Raw genomic sequence first — 13,354 nt, forward strand, 5'->3', positions numbered from 1 at the left:
CACTCTAGTTGCTTTTCAGTTTGCTCAAACACAGTATCATTGTTTTTATAATCCTGCTATGACCTTTTGGAAACGTTTTCATCCTGCAAAGTAGATTTCAGGCGCCTATTTCATAAATCTGTTTCTGTTTCATGTGTTAATGCTTGTGAATGTTATAATTGTTTTGTTGTTGATGATGATAAAAAGGAAACAAGTATTTTACACAGCCTCCTAAAAATACAAAAATGTGATTTTAAGACTCCCCCCCCCCCAGTGTTGTTTATACCGTCCTTCTTTTTGGAGCTGACAAGGTGAGTGTACATAACAAGGAGCAATTACTTTCCCACCGTTTTCATGGAGCGCATTAAAGTAGGTTAAATATGCTAATAATCACCCTAACTGCCTCTGGAATGCACCTTACTGGTCACTGGAGTAATACACTCCGACAATGTTTAACTTCTTGTTCCGCAATTACTTCTTTATTAGGCATCCAGAAGGTGTCAAACCAAGTCTGCCATATATCTCCTGGGAGAGGTTGTGTTTTCTGAAGGAGCCCCAGCAAAGATACTGCATTAAGCAAGGATAACTGGGACAAACATTAACATGGCTAGTATGGCTGTTCAGTTACTGGGTTTCTTCCTGAGTCTTCTTGGTCTAGCTGGAACCATCACTGCTACCATCCTGCCTCACTGGTGGAAAACGGCACATGTGGGAACCAACATCATCACTGCCGTTGCGTACATGAAGGGTCTCTGGATGGAATGTGTTTGGCACAGCACCGGGATCTACCAATGTCAGCTCCACCGCTCTCCACTGGCCTTGCCACGTGACCTTCAAGCCGCCCGGGCCATGATGGTGATTTCCTGTGTACTTTCGACTCTGGCATGTGTGGTGGCTGCCATTGGCATGAAGTGCACCCGATGTGCCAAAGGGTCCTCTGCCAAAAATGTGTTTGCTGTCTTGGGTGGAATCCTTTTTGTACTGGCTGGGCTCACATGCCTCGTCCCTGTTGCTTGGTCAACCAATGATGTCGTGACTGATTTTTACAATCCGATGCTGCCCAATGGGATGAAATATGAGATTGGGCAAGCTCTTTACCTTGGCTTTGTCTGCGCGTCATTGAGTATAATCGGAGGAATTATCCTGTGTACCTCATGCCAACATACTAGGAACAATATAACCTACCACCCACAACCAAGGAGTACAAGGGCAGCTCCATCCTACAGACCACCAAGGGCCTATAAGGCAAACCATGCTTCATCACTAACGTCTGCTTCACACAGTGGTTACAGGTTAAATGACTATGTGTGAGTTCTCTGGGACTTACTTGTATGGTGCTGCTGAGTGGGTTTTTTTTTATAATGTATGTATGTATGTATGTATGTATAACAGATAGCAAAGGAAGCTAAAGAAGGTGTTATTAATGTACAGTAATTTTCATACAATGTTTACTAATGTTCTATTTTTCATGTGAAGTATACATATAATTTTGAAAAAGGGTACTTAGAAACTTGGAATTAAAAATAGAGTGGAGTATTCCAGAGCATACAATCTTCTGCATATGTGCAATTAAGGTCAGTATACAAACTGGTAACTTCTGTCAAATATAATTCTATTTAAATTTCTTTCTTCCTTTTTCTTTGAAAACACACACACACACACACACACACACACACACACACACACACACAGATTTTAACATTTTCTGTACACATACAAATAATAAGAACAAATAATACGTAGTCTTAATAAAGCATCTCGAATGAAAAGAATCAGTATTATAATAGCTTCCTGGTAACAGTTCCTAATTTTCCTCCCTTCTCTAAATCATATTTAATGAATAAATTGTACCATTAGCAACTTTGTTTACTTGTAAATTTAGTAGGTTGTTTGTTTTTTGCGAAAGCAAGTGGAAAATGCAATGTCTGCTTTATTTACTACCATGTTGCCCTGTTGTTTTATTCCATAAATATAGACTGCTGGACCACATGGTAGTGGGCATAAGGGTTTCAGTGTTGGAATGGAGGCACACAGTGGACGATGAGATGTAGGTCTGGTGCCAACATAGCAGCGGCCATCACCTTCCCTCTGCCATGGCAAAGAAGTGCCACATGTTGCCTATCTGTTGTATTTTATAGTCTCAAACAAGGGTTTTTGCTCTTGTAAATGCAACATTGTGTGCAAATGCTAAGCTCACCATTCAATGTATATAGAACATTTTGATACAATCTTCTGTCTCCCAAGACATTTAAGGCAACCTGAATAGAATTGTGTAGCAGTACCATTCTTTGTGCTTAGATTTCCAGCTAGTAGTAAGAATTACCTATTCTACATGCTTAAAAACATACAATAATTATACATTTATAGCTGATTTGTTTAGGGTAGGGGGAGCTGTGCACTGGAATTTACAATCCATTTTACAGTTACAGTTCCACTAGACATTTTGGCCAAACTGAATTGATGGGAACAAATTCTACTTGTTTAACTTCAGTTCAGATGTCCAACACATTCCTGCAATGAGCAGAGGGTTGGCACTTTCCAACTCTACTATTCTATGATTCTCTATATATACAATATAGCTTTAAGGTGATGGTGAATTGATTAAAATCTCATCAGACAGAAATAAAGAATGAGACAAGAAACTGGTGGTGGAAACACATAACAACTTCAAGGCAGTGTGATTGTTTGCATCTGATGAACATCTTGAGATTCAGGGCAGGCTTTACTTGGTGTGTGGGTGAGTGATATTTGAAGCATCTCTTTGAACTGAGTATCAGTTTGCCTTTCTTCACTTGCCTCCCCAAAGATACAAGGAGCTGTGGCTGGACGTATTAGGCTTAACTCTCAACTGGTGAAAAATCAAAATATCACCAGTCAACTTGAATGTGAATCCTATATGCTTGTAAGATGTAATATCTGAGAATAAGAATATTATTTGGAAAAATGATATGGTGTTCTATAGAAATTAATCCAGAACCAAATACTTAATGCATGCAGTGGTGCCAGTGCCTAGGAGGAAACAACCCATGTGAGATATATTAAACCAGTCATTACATCCACCATTCATATCTCTTCCAACCTATGACTTTCTATTCAGAACTACAAGACCAAGTTCCTTCCCACAGCTTTACCATATAGATAATTAAGGTCAACTAAACTGGTTTGGCAGTTCCTGTGAGTTTCGTTTCATTCATTCCTAGGTTTTTATTTAGTGCCAGAAAAGGCAAGTGTATTCTGTATCCCTCATCTATGGCTGTATTCGTATTATCAGAGAGGGAAGCTGTCACGACTGCTCCCCTTGGGTCTCCTTTTTACTTTTCTGTATAGAGGATCCCAACCATGGACACAATCGGTATACTTGTGTCCCCTGGTTTTGTGATTCTGTGACCCCTTTTTGGTCTCACTGCAACCAGCTTGGCACGCTATGTACATTTTAATTCACCTTTTTATTTCACCGCTGCCACCATATAACTCTGTACCTTACCTCAGGTACTTAAAGAATCCACCCCAGAGTGAAAGAGAATAATATTTATTTAACAGAAAGTTATTTTATGCATTTGATCAGGCTTTGTGGTTTCATTTGGTTCAGTACTTAGTTTGTTACATTAAATATATCAGGGTTTCCTTGCCTACTCTACCCTTTGTCTCAAATCTAACTCCTTCTGTCCCTCTTATTCTCCAAAATAATAAAACACAGACCCTTCACTATCTATTCCCTTCAGCAGACAAACCCCAACTCTCTCTCACTGCCAACTCCCAACTTTTACACCTAACTCCTAACTAACAGCCTAACTGCGGTCAACTGTCATTCTCCTTCACACACTTAAATCCAACAGCCAATCAGCATTCATTCCAACATTCCATGCACTCACTCCCCCTCCCAACAGAATTAACCACTTACCATCCTTACCATATGAAGTCCAAACACATTTACAATACAGATATATGGAATAAAAACAGTGAAACATCACAGAAACAGCATTATAGACTTCTTCTATTCAAGAGGGGGTTCTTTTTATATTGCTTACTTAGAGAATTCTGGGATATCTATACTACATGAGTTTTTGAAACACAGTCTTCCTTGAGTAAGCTAGAGTGACCATATGGAAATGAGGACAGGGCTCCTGTATCTTTAACAGTCGCATAGAAAAGGGAATTTCAGCAGATATCATTTGTATACATGCAGCACCAGGTGAAATTCCCTCTTCATCACAATAGTTAAAGCTGCAGGAGCCCTGCCCTCTTGACCAGATACAAAAGAGGGCAGGGCTCATGCAGTTTTAACTGTTGTGATGCATACAAATGACACCTGCTGAAATTCCCTTTTCTATACAACTGTTCAAGATACAAGAGCCCTGTCTTCATTTCCATATGGTCACTCTAGCTTACTCAAGGAAGACTGTGTTTCAAAAACTCATGTAGTATAGATATCCCAGAATTCTCTTTCACTCTCCTTTTGAGGCAGGATGTGTGTCTTCTCTCTTGGGTGGGCAGAAGCACTCTGAGAAAGAGGAGGAACCCTTACTCTTGTAATATTCACATGAACAAACAATTAAGGTACAAGAGAAAGTTTCTACTTTTGATTCTCCTCACATTAAACTCACACAAAGGGGCTGGAATTTCTCATTCATTTTTAACTGCAGCTGTTTTTGGTAGATCGCAGGTTTAACAGTTACACTGCACAGCTATTTCACATCTTTTTTTAACTGAAAAGAAAATTCATAATTTAAGGAACATTATTACCTGTACCTATGGGCTACATGCCGGAAACACTATAGCTAATACTATATATTTCAAATGTAGCTGAAACGGGTTATTAGCATAATAAATACACACATGGACGTAGCTGATGAAATCCTAGGGGTGAAGGAATGCTCTGGTAAATGTGGCCCACTTGTAAAAACATTTGCTCACACAGTGGGTGTCATTATTGTGCAATGAGGAAAAGTATCAGGTAATCCACTAAAAGTGAATCCAAAAAACATTTACCAAAGAAGTTAACTGTGACACAATGCCGATCAATGAGGTGGGAAAGATACTTCACTGTCATGAGCCAGCAGGTGACAAAGTCTCCATGAGACAATTTGCATGTAAGGTGCTTTAAGCAGAAAGAACATTTTTTGACTTATTGACACTAATAATATGTACACAACAAGGGACTACTCACTCCATTTCAGCATCCATCAACTATACACATTCTAGCAGGAAAGGATGAGAAATATCCCCTCAGTTATTGCCTTTTAATTCTACTTCCCTGGGTCAAAAATGTGTTAATAGCTGATCTCCATGCCCAGCGTTGGACATGACAAACCACCAGAATCAATCATGACTGGAGGATTTCCTTCTGCCAGACAACCTCCCTCACCCCAATTTGAGGGAGATAAAATGAGGACTGCTTTGCTATGAATGAAGTTCTGGTGGGACCCTTGAACCTTGCAATTAAGTTTGTCTAACCTAGGGCTCCTCTAAATTTTATTTATTTATTTATTTATTTATTAGATTTTTATACCGCCCAATAGCCGAAGCTCTCTGGGCGGTTTACATGAGCGATATATTCCATGCATGTGATTGGCCATTCATGGAAGTTTTCGGGTCGATTTCATGACGTCGTCAACAACCAGGACATTTCCTGCTGAATCCTCCCGAAATCCCAGGATAGAGAACTGCTTTTAAAGCAGTAATAGCTGGGAAACAGCAGGATTTTCTGCCACTAGATGGTGCTGTCTCAATAGAACTCAATGGAACTGAACAGAAAGGAAGTATTCAATTCAAACCCCTTGTTGCCCCTCTCCTCCCATGTAATGCAGCCCATAACAATCACGCCAAAGAATCAGGAAGCACAGAAGTCCTGTTTAAACAATGTGATTTCTCTTAGCGTAGACATTTCTAGGGTATTTAGAATGGGGCTAGGTAATCTGGTGCCCTCAAGATGTTTTGGAATGTGACTTACATAAACCCCAGTTGGCATGGCCAATGATAAGGGATTATGGGATTTGTAGTCCAATACACCTGGTGTGCACTACATGGTAAATCCCTGATTTTGATTGAATTGTTTTATTTCTTTTTTTAGTCCATAATATTTGGAGAGCACCAGGTTGCCTATTACCCCTCTAAATAACCCTAGGTTAGGGGTGGGAAATATGTGCCCCTCCAGGTGTTGTTGGACAACAACTCCCATAATCCCTGACCATTGGCCATTCCAAATGAGGTTGATGGGAGCTAGAGTCCAACAACATCTGGGAGGGCTACAAGTTCCTCACCCCTGTCTTAACCCTTTTAAAAAACTGGAACCGGTGTTAATGGGATACTCTGCCCAGCCCAAGGATCTGTCCTACCTGTTTTCCAGACTGCTTGTGTCCATGCTACATACTTGGCTGAAAGGGAGGTGTTGGAAGCAACAGACAAGGTTCTACCTCGTGGTGACCAGGGGAGTTTGCTAAGACTTTGCTTGCCTTTTTCTCAGGAAATTAATCCACAAGCCTTGGAATGATCTCAACCCAGGGCTAGGAACAGAGAGAGTTGGACAGTATTAATTAAATAGGGGTCATGTGGAGTGGGTTCCTTCACAGGTCTTCTCAGATAATTTTGGATCAGTTCTGTAGCTAGTGATGAACTGAAAATGAGAAATGTTTCCAGGCATTTCTGAGACACCCAGACCCAGCAATCCACCAACATTGTTCCTGTAGAAGACTTGCTCATTGCAAAGACTCCATTTTCAGAAAAGTTGAACCCCTACTTTTGAATTTGGCTTAGTATAGATGCATAAAAGACAAGAGAAAGGGTGAAACTCCACCAAAGAATAAAGGACTAAAGAATAAAGATAGGGTAAAACCACACAAATACTGTATCTTGGGTGCTTAGTGGCATTTAGAGCTTTCTTTCCTTGATATCAGGAGGACGTAAACTACTGTTATTATTTATTTATTGCTTTTGTACCCTCCCTTATTCCAAGGAGCTTGGAGCTGGGAGGTTTTGACTCTGCCCCCTTTTATAATGAATCCAGAAAAATCCCAATGCCTTTGATAGAAATGCAGCATAATCCCACACTTATTTACTTGGAATTAAGTCCCACTGTGACTGGGATCTAATCCATCATGAATGCAAGAAGTCTGGAAAAGAGATTTGATAAGTCTCAACAACACTTGTAAAAGTGTTTGCTGTGCATGACAACGCAACAGTCTCCACAAAAAGCCATTCACTTCTCCAAACAAATTAAAATGCAGTGCAAAAGTGGATGACGATGGGGCTGTTATGTAGACTTGCCAGCGCCTGGAAATAAATGTAGGGGGAAAACAAATGCTCAGTTTGAGTGTAGTAACATATGGGAAATAGAAAGGCTGAGTAAAGTGATGGACAGTGACTGAGTATTATGTCATGCTTGTGTCTGTGGTCAAACATTGCAGAGTGAAAGGTGGAATGGCATTTAGAAAGCCATTTCCTACCATATTATCACGGGTATTCCACCATTGGAGGCAGGTGGCTCGGGTTTCAGCGGGGCTATGAAACCCTTCTGGCTTTTAGTCAGAACCATCGTGAACTGAAAAGGAGCTATCCAAAGTGCTTAAACCTAACCCCAAAATAAGTTCAGCACCTTGGATAGATGCTTCAAAGTTCTGGCTGATACTGAATGAAACCCAGGGTGGAATCAGAGCCCCACCAAACTCTGAGCCACCAGACTCTATTGCTGCATATTAAAACACTCAGGTGTCAGGATTAGGCCCAGTCTCCCTGTTGTGTACCCTGAATCAAACTCAGAGCCATCATCATCATCATCATCATAATAGCCAAGACAGGAAGTGGAAGAGGAAATTCTCCAAGACTCTCCAGGAGTCAAAGAGGAATCTTCCCAGGAGCTTGTTGGACAGGAGACCCAGGCTAAGAGTTCATGCTCCCTGCCCCTGGAAACTCAGTCTTTGTTGGAGGGGGTGGGAACACCAGAACTGACTGATCCCAGAGTCTGCCACAGGGTCAAGTGGGCGGAGTTGAGAGGAGGTGGGAGGCAGTCCATTAGGTAAGCCACTTGCCAGAAGTTACAACTTGAAGACCCTCCCTGAAGGAGGCGTTTGATAAAAGCCTGTTGACCATTGCAGGAAACCGTCCATTTAGTTGATAGGCCATTGCCTTGCTTTGTTAGGCTAGTTAAGTTTAGAGAATAGCTCCTAGCATTCACACTCTCTTCAGGTGTGAAGAAATACCCGTTTATTATTTATTACATTTATATACCGCCTTATAGCTGAAGCTCTCTGGGCGGTTTACATTAAAAACAAATATACAAAAATTTAAAACCATGAAAGGCATAAAAACAATAAAGGTTTGTGAGTTGCACGGCAACCTCTTTATTGTCTCTCATCTCAGCAGAAGGGCTTGGAATCATGGCAGCAGGAAATACCCCATGGTATTGTAATTAAATGTTTGCCAGATCTAACATGGGCATCTGGCAAACCATTCTGGGGCAGCCATGCTGCTTCAGCAGTTCTCAGACATTGCATCTCAGCCATGCTCTGCCCCCAGCCCTGCATGACCACCCAGAACGTAGCAGGTAAGAGCACTAGAAGCCAGCTCCATTCAATTACGAGTCATTATGATGTTATGATTTAAGTGAGTTTAAACGGAAAAACTGCACATGCTCAGGTTTTCTTTTCTTTCTTTCGTTGTTGTTGTTCTAACCTATCAGGAATGTAGAAGCAGCTATAAAGTGTGGAGTGGCAGTTGGTGGTAGTGGCCTGGGGTGGGGCGTTGGGAGAGGATTGTGCTCTAAAATAACCTAGCTGCCTTGCTGCATCTCACACATGTGAAATGTGAATGTTATAAGAAGAAAATGGAAAATGTCTATAAAATTAAAAAGGAGGGATCTCCCTTCTTCCTGGAATTGCTAATTTGGTCTGATCAAGTGAAATAATTCCAAGGCTGTGCTGGTAAATTTCTAATAAAACTTGAGAGTAAGAAGATCAATGTAAAGTAAGCACAGTTGAAAGGAACAGATATTCAAACTGCCTCCAGGTTAATAGCAGTATTTGTTTCTGGTTGTTCTTGCTTGACACTCATCAGATATCAAAGAGCTGGATGTGGGAAATGGTCCCTGCAGAAATTTTAAGCAATGCTAACACTGGGGGTTTCAAAGCCTGCAGGCAGAAGGTACTTGATATGTCATGATGCTGAATGTGCTCTACTGGAAAGCATGATGAAAAACCAGACAACAGTGCACCATTTGATACCTCCATGCAACTCCTCTGCTACCACTTTTGCTTTTGTCAGTTTATCCTTAGATTTTAAACACTCAGATGCAAGAAAGTAATATGGCAATGATAATAACCTGCCTCAAAGGACTGTTATGACATTGAATAAGATATAAGTATTGAGTGGTAGCTAACAGATCCCCTCTTCAAACGGAAGGATTCCTTCCTTTTGCAGAAGAGTCTTTGTTTATTTATTAGATGTGCATACCACCCAACTGGCATATGCCTTCAGGGTGGTTTACAATCATAAACTCAAACAACAACAGAATAATCCAATATAAAATAATAATAATAATGATGATGATGATGATGATGCAACAGGAAAAGGTCACAATTATTCTGTTAGTCACATCAGTCACCAGCATCACATCAAAAAACTATACAGAAAACCTTCAGAAATTGGGCCTACCAAAATACATCCACACCAACATCCAGAAAGAAGTCATATATTATATCTCCACAACGTAGCATGCCCACACCATCCTCATTGCCAGCATCTTCTCTTTAACAAGACTCTGTGGAGTCCAATATACATGATACATCATTTTTCGTTGAATCAGCCTCAATTTTAAATTGACACAGATAGTATTTATAGAAGCTAGGGCATTCCTTCTAGCTTCTGATAGTTTATTTAGAAAATCGATTATCTTGATAATTAAGCAATCTTCGGATTGTACCTAGACTTCAGCCCTGCTTAAAGCAGACCCATTGAAATCAGTGAGACTGGTTAGTCTTGATTAACTTGTCTCATTAATTTAAATAGGTCTACTCTAGGAAGTATTAAGTGTAGATACAACACTTTAATCTAATTCTACAATTATTCTAAGGCTGAAGTGCTATTATTATTATTTACAATATTTATATACTGCTCAATTATCTAACACAGATTCCAGAGCACTGAACATAGGTATAAACAATAAAAGAAATCAAGGATGGGAAACCACATGCCTGGAGGCCAGATCCAATCTTCTTGGGTTCCCCAGATGGTCACACTGCCTTCCCTTTCCCCAAACCACCGATCACTTAGTGCTGTTTTGTCCATTGCTCCCCTAAATGGTTGAAATGCCTCTTTTAAGGCTTAGTTATTGGCCGTACACTACAATGTGGTGGTTTATTTTAATATATTTTTAGCCCCACTCCTTTTGCCTTCTGTTCCAATCGCCATTGGAATGTGGCTCCTGAGAGCTTCTCTGAAGCTGAATGTGGCCCTTGGGTTGAAAGTTCTATAGCGTAAAGGCAAAAAAAAAAGGTCCTGGAAAAGCAAGGCCTCTTGCCTCGTTTCTGTGCTCGCCTTGCAATAAATAACTGTAAATATTTGTAGAAGGATTACATCTGTTACACAAAGGCAGTTATTTCTTACCTGAGCTAAGTTACCTGTGATTTCTTTTTAATCATATACATTTATTCCAAGAAGTAGTTAACATTTACAGTGGTTCATCACAGATTAACCAATAGGTTAGTCATAGCACCCCAAAGATGTGTAGCCCATCACTCCTTCCCTATTTCAACACTGCAGGCAAATAATATGGACGGAATACTAGCTACTTGCTGTGCTTAGGCGCTCTCTTATTCTTAAAATAAATAACTGTATGAAAAGTCATTAACAGAATATTTGGCCTTGCTGTAGAAAGAAAATTAAGAGTATCGAAGTAATGTCAACATTTTAACAACTGTCCTTACTGCCGAGGAACAGGCATCCCACAGCTGTTCATATTGTCCGGTACACTTTAGCCAACTATAATTGCAGTTTGACATTTCCTCCTTAAAGTATTCCTTGCCCAGGAGCTGAGCCAAGTACATTTTGGACAAGACTAGCGTGTTAAAAATATGAATGTGCCCTTATTGGAGCAAAGTTGCATGTTTTATATTAAATGTGCTCATTGAGAAAATAGCCCTGCATAAAATTTGTCAAGATGATAATTACCTTGGCAAAAAAGAAAAGAAAGGAAGAATGCACCCTTACCTGGCATCCATCAAAAATGGACCTCATTTACCAGCCTTTAATGGAGAGCCTTGCTTGAAATGGACTGTGATACATAAATGTTGCTGGTTCCTATTTTTAATAGTTACGGTTCAACTGCCTGGCAAATTATCTGGTTCCCTCAAGGCGCCCCATTTGTACAGGGCATACTTTAGTCTATGAAGGAATAAGGATTGCACTTTTCTGTGCTTGCCATTCTAGACAGGCTGAAAGACCAGCAAGGCCAATTACTATTTTAATTTTACGGGTTTTATTTTTGTTTCAGATCTGTGCTTTATAAAGCACTTTGGGTAGTGTCCCAGACAAACAATGCATTCCTATACATGCCTCCCTAAAACTAAATCCTATTCAATAGTATTCCCAGGTAAGTGAATATATACATTGGAGGTTAATGAGGCTTGCTTCCAGATAAATGATTCCATGCTACATTGGTTGCCTTTCATTCCCATTGAAATCAGTGGGGCTTAAGTTAAATCATAAGTAACTTTTTACATTGATTTCCGTGGGACCTAAGTATAATTAACTTATCCTGGATCCAATCTTATGTACACAGTTTTATTTATTTATTGCATTTTTATTCCGCCCAATAGCCGAAGCTCCCTGGGCAGTTCATACAAATTGAGAACACACAACACCACCAATAAAGGCATTTATATAAGATGAGGTGTGCACAAAATAATGTTCACATAGCTGAAGGCCATGAAACAGAAAGCTTCTACTTGTTCTCCAACCATGCTTCAGTTTCTCACCTTGGTTCCCCAACCAGCACCAGACCTTCTTCAATAAACCATACACCAATATGAACATTACTTTAAATCTGCATCTAACACCTATGCCTTTTTTCATTTTTACTCTAGAGTAGGTTCAGATTGGGACCAGAACATCACAGCTAGGGCTGCTTTTGAGACCCAGATCAGGTGTCTGTGCCTACTCTAGGGTAAAAATGAAAACACGACATAACTGCCAGATACGGATTTAAAGTAATGTCTGTTTTGGGCCTAAGCCTCTGGCCAACAATGCTGTTTCTTGCTCAAGCCCATTTCATCATTTTGGGACCTCCCCTTACTTTGAATACCTGCAGATTGCAGTGTTGATTCATTCACCTCCAAACTCTAAGACTGCATTCCTGTCCTCCGTAATTTGGGATCAAGGTTTCTTGAATTCAATGGGGTTTACATTTGAACAGACATGCATAGGATTGAGCTGTAAATTCAACGGTGCAGAGGAAATTAGATTGGAGGTGTTAAACTTCAGAATACACATCCCTAACTTGCTGATATTTAGACATCTAAGGCTGCAAATCTATACGTACTTGAACTTACTAGGACTTACTCCTGAGCAGAAATGCCTAGAGTTCTGTTGTGAAAAGACACTATAGCATGAACCAAATGATGACCATGATGATCTATAATCACCAGGTACAACGAAGGATAAAGGCTGTCTGCACAAGAAAGTTGTTTCTTAGAAATGCTTTATACACGCTTTGCATGCAACATGGGAGAAGTATGTGGATTAGCAATACGCATCTTGTGACACGAACATACATGTGAAATCCGAGAAAAATGTCTTTGTAGTACATGAAGTGGATCAAGACTCACATATTTCTAAATTCACACAATCTATTATGCCTACATGAGAGTAATTTTTGCTTGCTTGTTTTCTGAGAGACTATATGTATCTGACTACACAGCAATTTTCTAATAAAAATTAAAAATCATGGTGGGAGAAAGCAATTGTGAATTGTTTGTTTGAACAATACTGTGAAGTAGACATTTGTTACTGGAAGGGGTTTCTGTAGCAGTGCAAGTAGAAAAGGTTAAGAGGTCCTTCTGCTAGTCTTCCAGTTGAAATTGCAGGTTGTGGCAATATTTTATTTAAAAATATATCAAAGAACTACATGCACCAATCTTACATTGCTAAACTTTGCTGTTTGGTATGTGTAGGATGCAAGCGACCTCATACCAGTCAGCCACAGCATTCTGTTCCCAAGCTGTATTCCTGTAAAACAGTGACACCCAGTGGCCAAATCGTATTTACCGCCCTGCACAGCATGGTTTCCTGTTTCTGCCTACTTGCATTTACCTTCTCAGCTAACAGATTTATTTCCACATATATATGAACAGAATTTGCATATATATTCCATGTCTGAGTCTAAAGT

General features: G+C 40.0%; 1 protein-coding gene across 1 annotated transcript; it reads left to right on the top strand.

Moving 5' to 3' along the window:
- Nucleotides 1–582: 582 nt before the first annotated feature.
- On the top strand, nt 583–1,290 carry CLDN14 (claudin 14). Its single transcript, XM_063127568.1, has one exon. The coding sequence runs from the start codon at nt 583–585 to the stop codon at nt 1,288–1,290; it is 708 nt and encodes a 235-aa protein (XP_062983638.1).
- Nucleotides 1,291–13,354: the final 12,064 nt, after the last annotated feature.

This window comes from Elgaria multicarinata, chromosome 5 (genome assembly GCF_023053635.1).
Source record: "Elgaria multicarinata webbii isolate HBS135686 ecotype San Diego chromosome 5, rElgMul1.1.pri, whole genome shotgun sequence".
In the NCBI taxonomy this organism is placed as follows: Eukaryota; Metazoa; Chordata; class Lepidosauria; order Squamata; family Anguidae; genus Elgaria; species Elgaria multicarinata.